This window comes from Oryza sativa, chromosome 11 (assembly GCF_034140825.1).
Source record: "Oryza sativa Japonica Group chromosome 11, ASM3414082v1".
NCBI classification, from domain to species: Eukaryota; Viridiplantae; Streptophyta; class Magnoliopsida; order Poales; family Poaceae; genus Oryza; species Oryza sativa.
Window position 1 is genome coordinate 20,640,048 of NC_089045.1, and position 14,940 is coordinate 20,654,987.

Below are 14,940 nucleotides of genomic sequence, written 5' to 3' on the forward strand. Positions count from 1 at the left end.
GGTCCTAGTACGATTAAGCATACAGTCAGAATAGTGATCAATTTAAAAAATAAAATTCAACTGATTGTCACTTGCCTGGCTTTGTGGGTACAAATTGCTGGAAATATAGATGTATATTTCTTCACAGAGAACAATAAGATCCTTATCAACAGTATCATTTGTACTGGAGTTGAACTTGAAAATTAGGTTTCTCATTGCACATGGTAGTTGATCATCTAAGCGCCGAATTATAGATGGAAGCAATTCATCTGCAACAAACAGCTTGCACCTCTCATTGTCGGTACTGCCTGCAAGTCGGACCATAGCAAGGCAAAAGGAAATAGCACTTGTAGTTGCTTCATCATCCACCCAATACCCAAACAAGCTCATCCTTGAACTCCCAAGACAATCATGGGTTAAAAGATAATGTAAAAGCCCATTGTTTGATTCTGGAGACGATAAAACTCCCAGCAAATGAGACACTTCACGGGTGAACTCAAGAAGTTGAGTATCTTCAAACTTCTCAATGTTTTCTGTTGGCCCAGAGAGTTTCCCGAAGTAATAAGGAACTTTAGCTCGGCCATGGTGCATAAGGCTGAACCACGCAAAGTAAAGTAAATCCTCACAGTGATCAAGTAAGGGTCGTAGTAGGTTCAACATCCACTTCTTCCAGAATTTGGAAGGACAATATGTTACCAAAGGAACGAAAACAAGATTGATAAGTTTGCTTAAATGCCTAAACTCCATTGACCCTAAATCTTCAAAGATAGCATCATTGAAAGATGAAATATCCAATAGATCAGAAAATGCCCCTTGAATAGATAAAGATAGACCAATGATGTTGTACCTGTGACATGGCATAGCATATCCAAATATAAGTTTGATAAGAAAACAACTCCACAGAGCCAATTTATAATAATATATGCATAAATAAGTTCGACTAAAATACATGTATTCTAAAATTACATCCTCATGTATCACATTAGATGTTCTCAAGAATGAGTAAGTCACAATATTACAAATAGTTGAAATACAGAATGAAAATAATCACATACTGCATGATGCAAGACAACATGGACAAATAAATAAGCCATCCATGTTAGACCATGCTTATGGGAAGCATCCCACAAAAGATGCATTATCACCTAAATCTCGAATTTGTAGGATACCAAGTTTCGTTTTAGTTCATTTTCTATTTTCTTTCAGGTTCAAGTTGTTAGTGCCAATCTCTATTTAAGAGATATTGTGATCCGCAGATCGCTTCTACTGTCCCATCAGGACCATGACACTTCAAGAATAGGAACATCTAGAATCATGTTTCAAATTCACAAGTACAAAACCAAATAGTACAAATCTGTCAAGTTCCAACTAATCATCATACATCAGAGCCATTGGTCTAATAGTGTAACATGGACCCCAAATACCATTCTCCTAGTACAATAGTTACTAGTTGAAGACAAGTATGTGGACATGAAAAATAATGCACAAATTATGACCAACTACAATCATTGAATCTAACAAAAAAATACAATAAATTACCAATAATTAAGTCAATAAAAGTAGAGGTTACATAGATGAAAAAGGCAATCAAAATAACATATATGAAATGCTATAAGCAACAAACTCACCCACTCAGTCGGATTTCCTCCAACAATTTTCTTGTCTTGTTTTGTTGGACATCTTCATCACTCATCTTGCTTTTAGCACTTTCAAGTTGATCAGGAAGACTGCCAGAGATTTGTCCTCTCCAAAGAGAATGTATGCATTGGAGCAACTGTAAATCAGACAATTAACACAGTTAGTATGATAGTTAAGAACGACTCAAAGGCACACAATATTAAACACCGTTTGGTCTATGCAATTAAGACATGAACTAGGGAATTGGAATTGGGCTTAGGTAAATATTGCAGTTAGGATGGAATAGGAACAGGAATAGATTTTGGAGCTCAATTCCAGTTGGATTTGAGGACAACAAAAACAACACCTCCACGATTCAAATCCCCACCCATTGGTTTGGGAGGATACCTCCTTATCCACCCTAACCAGCTAACCCTCTGATGCGACCTCACTGGAGCCATGACTGATCCAGCAATGCTGAACTTCACAGTTTTCATGGCTACTGAATCTGAACCATGCCCGCTTACTTAGTGATATAGTGTCCAAAGACCACTGACGCTGAGCTACACTATGCCGCCACCACCCTGGGTAAAATTTGATCATATACCCTCCGCTTAGACTGAAATTGAGGATTTACCCTCCTGACCCCCATGTAATTGACCATGGTTACCCCACGTCATTGGCATGGGAAGGTAAATCCTTAATTTCCAATCTGAAGTGAGGGTATATGATCCAATCTCCCCCACGATGGCCATTGCAAATACCATGGCCATCGGTGCCACCATGGCTGCAACTGATACCAAGTTCCATGGAAGCTGCCATAGGGAATTGGGAATTTGAGGCGTCGAACTCCATGGTAGTCAGGGGAAGTGATCTCCCTCTCCTAGGGTGGCATCAAGGTCGATGGTAGAATAGAGAAGAAGGCTCAGACTCTAGGTTAGGAGAAGAAAATTCCACTCGACGCAATTCTGGTCAAAAATATACACAAGCATGAAATGGAGTTCACCAAGGATTCTCTTTCCAAGTTGAAGATTTTATTGGCAGCCAAACACAAAAAATGGGATTATACAATTCCCTCTGGAATTGAATTGGAGGCCCAATTCTATCAACCAAACGAAGACTCGTGCGTATTCAACTCAACTATGTATTAATAATATTAGGTTAATTGAACATTTACCTGCAATAGAAAGGGAAGCATCAATCTTAAAAGAGAATGAAGATCGCAGAATTGCATCTCAATAGACTCCAATGTGCTTTGTCGGAGATCATTTTCGCAGAACTTCACAACTTTATAAACCATCTCCAAGAAATGATCAGAGAATAGACAGGTTAGGCCAAATGCAGAGTGCAGAAATGTACTTCTCCACTCTGATTGGACCCATATTTTGTTGAGGGGCTTAAGAAGATAGTGAAGTACCCCCTTATACTGTTCAGACCTGTAAAAGGAACTTAAAGGTAAGGAATCACTTTTTGTTATATAAAGTAAAGTCATTACCAATACTCCTAAATAAGTGACATATTTTCCTTACAAAAAATGATCGCTGACTTCTATAATATCATGTTAATGGAAAATATTAAGAATTGAACAATATCATTCTCATTTAGGCAACCTAATATATTATACGTGTATCAATAGCTGATTGCTAAATATGACCACACTTTTTTTAGAAAATCATGTATTTATGAATAGAGTAACAAAATATAGCAAAATATCAAATGATGTCATACCTTAAACAGGATGTTACAACATCAAATGCTTCACATAAAATATTATATTCTGCAAGAAGTAGACAGCCCTTAACTTGATGGCAAGGTACTGCACCATTGTTGCACTGCATCATCAATGAGAAGACTTTACAGAAAGAATATGCTTGACAGCACATTATTATAATGCATGTTAAAAAAGAAAAAAAATACCCGCATTCTTGGGTGAATTATATCATCGAATTTATTTGACATGTTAGTACTATCAGTGTCATCTTGATGGATCAAACTACTGCAATCAAAACTGCTCAATTCCTCACGCCTGAATTTTAGAAGATGCTGCAAATGGAGAAAAAAATACCACATATTAATGTCCACTATATATTTATGTTCATATAGTTCCTGCAATAGACATTTTACACATACAAAGCATTATTAATAAAAGAGAACATTCATATAGACCTGAAGCATCCTAGCACCATGACGCTGGACCTCAGGAGGGAAATCATTGCTGACCAACAGAAGAGATGCATCCACCAACAAGTCGACATAGCCTTTCTCTCTCTCTTTTACCTATCCGTAGGGATCAAACAAGATCAGTAGTTATATATATAGTTTGGTAGATAGAAGGAAACAACCAAAGAATGAGCAAAATTTTGAAGCGTGCAAATCCAATACACTAGTAGATTCTTAAAACTGTGCTAGAGAACCAGGAGATGCATAATCTAGTGCTGCATAACCACATTATTTTGCCCAGCGTTAAGCGCGAGAAGGCAAGAGAGATACGAACCGGCTCCGGCTCCAATTCAACAGGGTAGGAATTCCTGGCGCAAGTATTGACACTGCTACAAGCCCAAGCCGCGGCGGGACCAGCGGCGACCGAACAAGTGTTCATCTTCTCAGTTAGCTAGCTGAGAATTGGGGGAGAAAAAGGGAAAAACTAGGTTACTAGACCTAGTTGGCGGCGGCGCGGGGCGGAGACGGAAAGAGAGAGAGAGGCTCCACCTGCGGCGGCGGAAGGCCGGCGCGCGTCCAGGCGGCGGGGAGAGCGCCGGCGCGGGGGCCCGGTGCGTGGGGGATTCGGGGCGTGGGGTTAGGGGGAACGAACTAGTACAAGTCGACGGGGTTGGCTGTTGCGTGCGCACCTCTCTTTATAGTCTCCTCGCGTAGTTGCGTACATACGTTATACAAATACTCTACAATGGTTGTACGTAGATATACAAAGTATATGTGTGTATTTATATATATATTTTTTATGTATACCAAAATAAATTGACGTATACACAATATACATATATACAAAGTACTCCCTCAAATATGAAATTAGCATCATATGAAAGTATTTTAAAATATGAATATATATATATATATATATATATATATATATATATATATATATATATATATATATATATATTAAATTTGTTTGGTGTTCCATGGTGCCCGGGCACCATAATTGAAATTGAGTATATACCCAATTCGAATGAGTATGAAACTTTTTTAAATGTTTAGGTATTAACATTAACTACTGTAATATATATATATATATATACACACACATATAGAGAGAGAGAGATGGGAGGAGGAGCCTACGGCTCAGGCAACCGATCCGATTGGAACAAAATCGGGCATTGATGTCAGCACCCGATTTACGTGGAAAACTACTTTAAACTGATTTTTCTCCTAAATTACTTATCCAAATCATTATCCGATTGCACCATTAAATTCATTGCAATTAAATCTTCAAAACAAGACCACACATGGATATATTCCGATGAAAAAAAAGCTTATTATTGAATTATTTTTAAATGTTGCACGATGTTCCACCAGGTATATCGGAATTGTTTCACTAAGTAGATCGAAAATGTTTCATTTGTTTAAATCGGGTGTTGTTTCATCTTATATAAAAACAATGTTTCAGTAAATAGCGAAAGAAAGAATGTTTCAGTTCACTACAATATTAGATCTATACATAGTGAAACATTATGAGTACATTAGGTGAAACATTTTTCGGTAGAATGGAAAATAAACCAAATTCCCTTAATAGGGGTTTCCAAAATATGTGTTTTTTTTTACAATGGAATGTCTAGTTCACTGCAACATTAGATTTAGACATAGTGAAACATTATGAGTACACTAGGTGAAACATTTTTTGTGGAACAAGTAATAAACCAAATTCCCTTAATATAGAGTTTCCAAAATATGTGGGTTTTTCTTTTGCAAAACAATATTTTAATTCACTGCAACATTAAATTTATAAAAAGTGAAACATTCTAAATACACTAGGTGAAAACATCTTTTATAGAAAAAAAGGAGGGAGAAGTGATGGGCCCAGTAGGTAGCACGTGGGGGGAGGGGGGGAGGGGGAGCGCCCGATCCGGTTCCCCCGCGCCGATCGTCCGAGCGTAAGTATTATTGATATATATATATATATATGTGTGTGTGTATACTTAAAATAAATTGACGTATAAATAATATACAATACAAAGTTTGTACGTGGATATACAAAGTAATAAATACGTGTGTGTATATATAACATTTATGTATACCAAAATAAATCGACGTATAAACAATATACATGTATACAGAGTACGTACATATATAAAACTTTATAGTATTTATATATAAAGTTTGTGATATATGTATAAATCTATATCTATATCTATACTAATATAAAAAGGAGTTGTACCTCTCTCCAATCCTAGCGGCTAAATCACCCATACCGCATCTAATCCATCGGCTGCGCAATCCCCGCCACCCCATGCCCCGCACTAACACCGCCACCGTGCGCCCTCCTCCCCGGATGACGCCCCCTACTGCAGCGCATGCATGCTCCGCCCATCATTATTGCTGCATTGGTCATCATCATCCTCGCCACGCATATCATCCCCACCGGCAGTGGCCATCGTTCCCTCCCTCCGTCGTTGGCCTGCAGGTGCCATCCATATCCATACCGCAACAAAGCGAAATCAGTGAGGGGCTTCCAAGTCACCGCCACCGTCTTGACGCCAGGGGCCTCCGCTGCTGGCGCTGCAAGGCAGTGGAGTGCATGGCAATGGAGGGCTTCTTCTTCCTCCTCTTTTTTCCTTCTTCACCAAATCAGATCTGTGTCCAAAAAGGGAATCGCTCAGATCCAAAATCCCCTGATTGACGAGGGTCTCACGGTCTCTCACGATGTTGCTCATAAAGAGAGCGGCTCAGGAGGTTGGGGCTCAGGGTGGATCGACGACCCAGCGAGGGAGGACGGTGGCTAGCCCGATGGAGCAGCAAGGAAGGCCAGGTGATGGAGGTCTGTGGTAGAGCAGCTTCTCGGAGGGATTCGCTGGGCAGAGCAGCTTCTCGCAGGGAGCTCTGTGTCGATGCCTGTGCAGCTCCTGGAGTACAGGATCTCGCGTGCTGAAATTTTTACAATTTGGTCCTTTTTAAAAATTTATTTTACAAATAGACCCCTGGTAAAACTTAAACCGGAAATGGTCCTTTTTGGGACGCCAGAGTGGCTGGCGCCGTACCCCAACATGGCGGCGCCAGCCACACTGGCGCCGTGCCCGTGCCACCGTGGCAATAGGGCTGTCGTGGAGGTGCTGACTAGGCCGAAGGGGGCGCCAGTCAAAGTGGCGCCGCCCCTCATAGCACGGCGCCAGCATGGCTGGCGCGCCCCTCCTCTGCAGGCCCCACCAACTTTCTCCCCCCCCCAAATTTTCGCCAAGTCTGTTCTGCCTCCAGGCAACGGCTGGCGCCCCCCCCCCCCCCGAACGCGGCGCCAGGGTGGCTGGCGCCCCCCTCCTCCACCCATCGAAGCCCTTCTGCCTCCAGGCCTCGGCTGGCGCCGCCCTCATGGACCACGGCGCCAGGGTAGCTGGCGCCGCCCTCCCCCAGCCCGAAACCCTTCTGCCTCGCGGCACTGGCTGGCGCCGCCCTTCTCAACCTCGGCGCTAGGGTGGTTGGCGCCGCTCTCTGCCTCCCTGCAAATTGTAGATCCATATTGCACAAATGTACCAATTCACAGTTCGCAATTCAAATCACAATTCACAGATTCGTACAGACTAAAACAGGTTCCAATTGCACAAATCACAATGCCAAAAGTCCATCACATAGTCCTCACATATTCCACACATTAAACAATGCCAAAAGTCCATCACATATCCCACACATCAAACAATGCAAAAAGTCCATCCTATATTCCACACATGAAATAATGTCAAAAGTCCATCACATAGTCCTCACATAGTCCATCACATTTTATATCACATAGTGCACCACATATGTCATACTACCAACCAATAAATTAACTTCATACAAATTACTTCTTCCGTTGGCGCCGAATTGCTTGCGAGCCCGGAGTGTACCTACATTTGAAAATCCAATGTTTAAAACATTTTAAAAACAAAATAAGGGAAATCAAATAACATTTGAGAATGGTAAGCTCATTTTACCTCTTTTTCGCTGCCCGAGTGGATCGCAAGTTGTATTGCGTGGGTTGCGTCCCCTGAGGCGCGTCGGGAAGCTGTGACATGTCTATCTCCTCGGCGTCTGGTGCGACGTAGTCCTCATCCTCCTCGTCCTCATCGTCATCGTCGTCGCTAGGTGGAGCCGGCGCCTTCCCCTTTCCCCTCCCTTGCTTAATGCGTGACGACGACGAGCCACCAACTCCTTCACGCTCTTCTATCCTGATGGAGTGTCGAGCAGTACTTGGACGCGCGGATTGAGGTAGTGGTGGTGGTAGTCTCCCCGGTTGGTACACGTCGTCCAATCCAACCGACCTGCAACCTAATCTTGCTGCAAGTTTCCGGCACCTTTGACGAACTTTCTGCATTTCAAAAAAAAAAGAAGTTTGTTAGGAATAACTCAAGTAATGCAAAGTGCTAAATAAATTTTACCTCTAAAACATTGCGGAGCGTGTTCTCCATGTCCTCACCACCCCTCGGAGCTTGGAGGGCATGCCCCATTTCATTCACACTCCTGAGGAGCTCTCTCGACTGAAAGCTTGAAAAGATATATGTTAGGGTCTAGGGTGCAAATGTAAGTAACTTTGATAAATGCAAGAAAACTTACGACTCTGTCTCTAAGTGGGGCGTGCTCCATTTGATATCCAACTCTAGTCCGGACATCATAGGAATTCCGCCCCTCATCGGAGTCGCGGTCATCCTCTATGTCGGCTTCCGTCCAAGTAGGGCGGAGGAACAGTCTATATGTCCTATGCAGCCAACGAAGGTACTCTGAGAAAAGATGATTTTGGTGTATAGTTTCGATGTACCTATCGTTCCTTCCGGCTGTTCTCCATTCATCAATGTATCTATTATGCTCTAGCCCCCAGTCTTTCACCTTCTTTGTTCTCACCCTGTCATACCTAGACAAGTAGAAGGTGATGAAATAGTAGTGAGCATCGACAAGGGTTAAATGGTACAAAATTGAACATTGACAATGAAAGCAAACAAAGATAAGAAATATTTACTTATGTAATTCAACTCCAGTTGAGATGTCCTCAACCGGCCAATCTTGTTTCTTCCCGAACTGTCGCATGACACGGTGCGGAAGGTGGTACTCAACTGCCCAGAAACAAATCAATGGGCACTGGTACATGAAATAGTCAGAGTCTCGATTGCACATCGAGTTCAGGGTCAGGCTTGAAGCCTCATTTGTGTGGTATGGTAACCACTCAATCTGCAAAAGTTGAAGAGATGTCGTTGGTTAGTATCTCAATTAAAGAAGTAAATGTCTAACTAGAAGTGATATTGGAAGTACTTACATGTTGAGGCTGCAAGCAGTCCATCTCATTGACATAATGCTTGTATGCCACATCCCGGTGAGCATGTGAAGTGGCAGTACTCTCAAAAAGGTAGGCCACTGTCTTCTCCATGTCTGGCTCATTGTATAACCTATTTGCTATGAACTTTGATGTCAGTTGCCGGTGGCTCCCTGAACCTTCGGCAGTAGCACAACTATGTTCCTTACCTACCCGTGATATCCTCCACGTGCCACTAGACCTCTTAGTTGCATGGACCTTCCATTTGCACCGTGGGTTTTCACATTTAACAGTGTACCTCCTATTTGCGGCAGAATTGACAACACGGTATGGACGATGGTGCACGATGGCGTACTCCTGGAGCCATAGCTTCAATGCGACCATGGATGGGAACTCTAAACCCTTTCTGAGACCATCCACCTGGAATGGTTCTGGCAACTGATCTAGGTTGATGCCGCCATCTACTAGTGCACCATGGGCATGTGTTAGGTCCCTAAACTCAGGAATGTCCGGCTTCCTCCCAAACACCTTCTCAAATGCACGACATTCCTCTAATGCTAACTTGTCATTATTAGTAAGTGGAGGGAATGGACGGTCATCATCAGAGTCTTCAGCAAGTTCAACATCATATTGCTCAACACTTGCCTCCTCGTCAACATCATCTCTATTGACTTCTACTGAGACAGAATCGTGACCACCACTCAATTCGACATAAAAGTAATCATCTGGATTCACATATTGGCCTGCTACTTCTGTCGGGTATTCAGGGTTGACTCCGTACGACGACCAATGAACACTCGCCGACAAATGTTCACTTAGATCAAGCCCCTCTTGTACTAACTCCCTTTTCATCACCCTCGCTGCATCCACATCATCAGTACTGCAATGTCTCTTTGATGGTCCTGCCTCCCATAAATCATTTCCAAGCAAAGGTCTCTTCTTCTCTCCTTCACCCTCCAAGTCTTCTCGTACCAACTCACTCTTACTTGCACCCCCTCCAGACGAGAATAATATGTCACAAAATTCTTCTCAACGTAATGATAAGAAGGAGATTTGTTTAGATCCAAATTTTCTACGGTACGAACTAACTTTGATGCAAACACCTCTAGAGATCTAAACTGAGACTCTTTTACCAAATCAAAGTAAACTTCCCATTCCAACTGACCTATCACATTTAATATATACTTATGCCCTTGACCAACATCGTATCTCCCATAAAAACGAATCTCCACATTATCCTCGGTCCATCCAAGAACTTCTTTCACTCGTGACCTTAGTTCATCTAGAGTTGGGTGGGTGGGAAACAAAATAGTCTTCAATGACATATCCTCAAACTCAACATGTCCACCAACATAAGGTTCCACCACTCTACCACCGTAGTAAACACGAACAAGTCTATCCATCTACACCAAAAAATCAAATGTAACTTTGCAACAAAAATTAAATCTTCATTTCTAAACGTAGTCCAAACCGACATATTATAACCAATGCATAACTTAAATTGTCCCAAAGCTACTACTCCAAAAAAATATTTAATCCACCTACAACTATCAACAAGTTTACTACTGCATTACACATCGAAATATTACAAATACTCTATCATACAACCCAAACCTCCGTCATGCCTCAACCATAATTTTTCATCCATCCATCCAACCAAACCATCGAAAAATTAACATTACCACATATATGGTTAAAAAATTCATGACACCAATGAGTACATTGCAAACATGTAGCACTACAACAAGCCAATCCTAAGAACAAATGCTAAAAATCACAAATTTGGGTAAAAAAGGGGTTCTAGGGTTACCCACCGATCTACAAATTCAACCAATAAAAATGAAAAAAAAGAGGGGGGAATGAAGGAGTCTACCTTTCTCTTCGATTTCCACAAAAAATCCCGCGAAAAACGGCTTCAAATTGAGTGGATTTGAGGTGGAGAGGTGAGGGGGAGAGAGAGGGAGAAGAACAGCAGCTCGCTGCTCGGGCTGGGAATGGTGAAAATGGGAGTGGGGAGGAGAAAGGTGGTGGGGCCCACGGGGTTTAAGGCACAGAGGAGGGGCGCGCCAGCTATGCTGGCGCCGTGGTATGAGGGGCGGCGCCAGTGTGGCTGGCGCCCCCTTTCTGCCCAGTCAGTACCTCCACGACAGCCCTAGTGCCACGGTGGCACGGGCACGGCGCCAGTGTGGCTGGCGCCGCCATGTTGGGGTACGGCGCCAGCCACTCTGGCGCCCCAAAAAGGACTACTTCCGGTTTAAGTTTTCCCAGGGGTCTATTTGTAAAATAAGTTTTCAAAAAGGACCAAATTGTAAAAATTTCAGATCTCGCGTGGCTGTGCGGGAATCAGGTGGCGACCCATGGCAGATTGGCGTCTCGAGAAACGGGCAGCCACGCCAAAACTGCTGTCATTAACAGTGGGAGGTTTGCTCTGAGAAAATTTTCCAACTATTATACTATTTATTGATTCCATATTTATTTTCAAGCTGTGGTTGATGTAGTCTAATTCCTTGCCTGCAAAATTTTTGTTGGAATTAATGAATGGGCCTTAGCCCACTCGAAGATTAATTCTTTGGAAAATCACAAAAGCCCACCTCATGGGGTGGCATGCATGTGGAGTTTAGTACCACCTTGTTTATTCTAGGAGAGGGGGACCTCCTTAAAAGGGAGGATGCCCTCCTAGCCACTTGAAGCATGTGTGGTGGAGAGAAGAGGGGAAACACGCGCTCGCTCGCCTCGCCTCGCCTGGCCGGGCCGGGCCGGGCCGGGCAGCGCGTGCACGACGTACGCGTCGAATGGTCCGAAAAATTGGCTCCTCACCCTTGCGCAGATGCAGCCTCCTTTTGCAGTTTTGTTTTGCTGCAAATTCGGATTCGTTTTTGTTTTGGAAACGTTCCGAAAAATCCGGTGCGTGCAAACGGCGTGGAGTCCGGATAAGTTACGCGCGACTTATCCGGTTCGGTTACGCGCAGTAGAGATCGTGCGGGCGCCCTGCTCAAGCGACCCTTCTCTATATAAACCGATCTGCCGTCTTCACGCAACATATGCGAAATCAATCTAGGGTTTGCCTCCTACTCTGTACTGCGCCGTCGCTCGTAGACTACTCCATCCCGCTCGCTGGCGTGCACCGGCGATCGGGAGAGCAGGTCTCCGAAACCTCTGCCTTCGACGTCCTGCACCGGGAGAAGGCGGCAATAAGGTTTTTGGGAAGCGCTTCGCGCGACTGCTCCCTGTTTGTTCGCGACGGCTCGCCTTCCTCTTCGCTCGCGTGTTTCGTGCCTTCGTAGACACCTGCGAAAAGTTTCAACCAATCAGCCGGTCTTTCCGTCATCTCGGTACGTGTTCAATATGTTGCGCATATTTGATCTGTTCATGTTATACTGTGTAGTTTACATGTATAGATCTAATGATGCGTTCATGCTAGTTTTCTTCTGTAATGTCATGATTTATTTATGGAATAGATTAAATCATTATATGTCTATAATCTCAACAATCCAAAAACCTTATTATAGGCACTGTGATTTTACTATGGCTGGTTTTGCCGATGCACTGAGGCCGGATAAATTCACCGGTGTGCATTTTAAGAGATGGCAGATCAGGGTCACTCTGTGGCTGACAGCTATGAAATGCTTCTGGGTGAGTACTGGCAAACCTGAAGGAGTTCTTATTGCTGAACAGCAGAAGCAATTCGAGGAAGCCACTACTCTCTTTGTGGGATGCATTCTTAGCGTTCTTGGCAATCGTCTGGTCGAGGTGTATATGCATATGACCGACGCTAAGGAGTTGTGGGATGCACTGAATACTAAATTCGGTGCTACTGATGCTAGCAATGATCTGTATATCATGGAGCAGTTTCATGACTACAAGATGGCTGACAACCGTTCTGTAGTCAAACGGGCTCATGAGATACAAACCATGGCTAAGGAACTCGAACTCCTTAAGTGTGTCTTACCCGACAAATTTGTGGCCGGGTGCATTATTGCAAAACTACCTCCATCTTGGAGAAGTTTCGGTACTGCACTCAAACACAAGAGACAGGAATACTCCGTTGAGGGGTTGATAGCGTCTCTTGATGTTGAGGAGAAAGCTCGGGAAAAAGATGCCGCGTCTAAGGGCGATGGTGGGCAGTCCAGTGCCAATGTTGTGCACAAGGCCCAGAACAAGAGCAAGGGGAAATACAAAGCTCAGCAGACCACCAACTTCAAGAAGCAGAAGAAGAACAACATCAATCCTAATCAGGATGAGAGGACTTGCTTTGTGTGTGGCCAAGTTGGTCATCTGGCTAGGAAGTGTCCACAGCGCAAGGGGATGAAGGCACCTGCAGGGCAGACTTCTAAGTCTGCTAATGTGACCATTGGCAACACTGGAGATGGAAGCGGGTATGGTAATTTACCTACTGTTTTTTCAGTTAATCAATCTACTAATTGGTGGGTTGATACTGGGGCCAATATACATGTTTGTGCTGACATCTCATTGTTTTCTTCTTATCAGGTCGCACGGGGTTCCACCGTCCTAATGGGGAATGGGTCACATGCTTCTGTTCATGGTGTTGGCACGGTAGATCTGAAGTTTACTTCGGGAAAGATCGTGCAGCTAAAGAACGTGCAGCATGTCCCTTCTATCGACAGGAATCTTGTTAGTGGCTCCCGTCTGACTAGAGACGGATTTAAGTTGGTTTTTAAGTCTAATAAAGTAGTCGTGTCTAAACATGGATATTTTATTGGTAAAGGTTATGAGTGCGGAGGCCTGTTCCGTTTTTCCCTTTCTGATTTCTGCAATAAGTCTGTGAACCATATTTTTGGCAGTATGGATGATGAGGCTAATGTTTGGCATTCACGTTTATGTCATATTAATTTTGGCTTGATGTCTCGGCTTTCCAGCATGTGTTTAATTCCTAAGTTTTCCATTGTCAAAGGTTCTAAGTGCCATAGTTGTGTGCAATCGAAGCAACCTCGCAAGCCTCACAAGGCTGCCGAGGAGATAAACTTGGCACCACTAGAACTCCTACATTCAGATCTTTGTGAAATGAATGGGGTGTTGACGAAGGGTGGAAAACGATATTTCATGACATTGATTGATGATGCTACTAGATTTTGCTATGTGTACTTGTTGAAAACGAAAGACGAGGCTCTAGACTATTTTAAAATTTATAAGGCAGAAGTTGAAAATCAACTTGACAGAAAGATAAAAAGGCTTAGGTCTGATCGTGGTGGAGAGTTTTTCTCGAACGAGTTTGACTTATTCTGTGAGAAACATGGCATCATACATGAGAGGACGCCTCCCTATTCTCCCGAGTCTAATGGGATTGGTGAAAGGAAGAACCGCACACTGACTGACTTGGTGAATGCCATGTTGGACACCGCGGGACTGCCTAAGGCATGGTGGGGGGAGGCATTGTTGACCTCAAATCATGTGTTAAACAGAGTTCCTAACAGAAATAAGGACAAAACACCATATGAGATATGGATTGGTAGAAAACCATCACTTTCTTATTTGCGCACATGGGGGTGCTTGGCGAAAGTCAATGTACCAATAACGAAGAAGCGCAAACTTGGACCTAAGACTGTGGACTGTGTTTTTCTGGGATATGCTCATCATAGCATTGCCTATAGATTTTTAATAGTTAAATCCGAGGTACCGGACATGCATGTTGGTACAATTATGGAGTCTCGTGATGCTACCTTCTTTGAGAGTTTTTTCCCAATGAAGGATACACATAGTGGTTCGAACCAACCCTCTGAAATAATTCCCAATTCAATCACACCACCAGAACAAACTGAACATACACATGAACTTGTCTCTGAGGAGGATGTCAGTGAAGCTCCTCGAAGGAGTAAGAGACAAAGGACGGCTAAGTCTTTTGGTGATGATTTCACTGTGTACCTCGTGGATGACACTCC

General features: G+C 43.3%; 2 protein-coding genes across 2 annotated transcripts; both read right to left on the minus strand.

Annotated features, from left to right (window-relative positions):
* Positions 1-42: 42 nt before the first annotated feature.
* LOC136354195 (protein HASTY 1-like) lies at positions 43-4,390 on the minus strand. Its single transcript, XM_066305881.1, has 7 exons — positions 4,091-4,390; positions 3,763-3,873; positions 3,514-3,639; positions 3,325-3,428; positions 2,774-3,032; positions 1,608-1,753; positions 43-826 (listed from the first exon to the last, which is right to left on the minus strand). Exons 1-7 carry the CDS (start codon positions 4,193-4,195, stop codon positions 43-45), a joined length of 1,635 nt encoding a protein of 544 aa, XP_066161978.1. The 5' UTR covers positions 4,196-4,390.
* A 3,074-nt stretch (positions 4,391-7,464) lies between these two features.
* LOC136353905 (uncharacterized) lies at positions 7,465-9,144 on the minus strand. Its single transcript, XM_066305211.1, has 6 exons — positions 9,047-9,144; positions 8,753-8,961; positions 8,353-8,647; positions 8,178-8,276; positions 7,734-8,107; positions 7,465-7,646 (listed from the first exon to the last, which is right to left on the minus strand). Exons 1-6 carry the CDS (start codon positions 9,068-9,070, stop codon positions 7,601-7,603), a joined length of 1,047 nt encoding a protein of 348 aa, XP_066161308.1. The 5' UTR covers positions 9,071-9,144; the 3' UTR covers positions 7,465-7,600.
* Between the last annotated feature and the right edge of the window lie 5,796 nt (positions 9,145-14,940).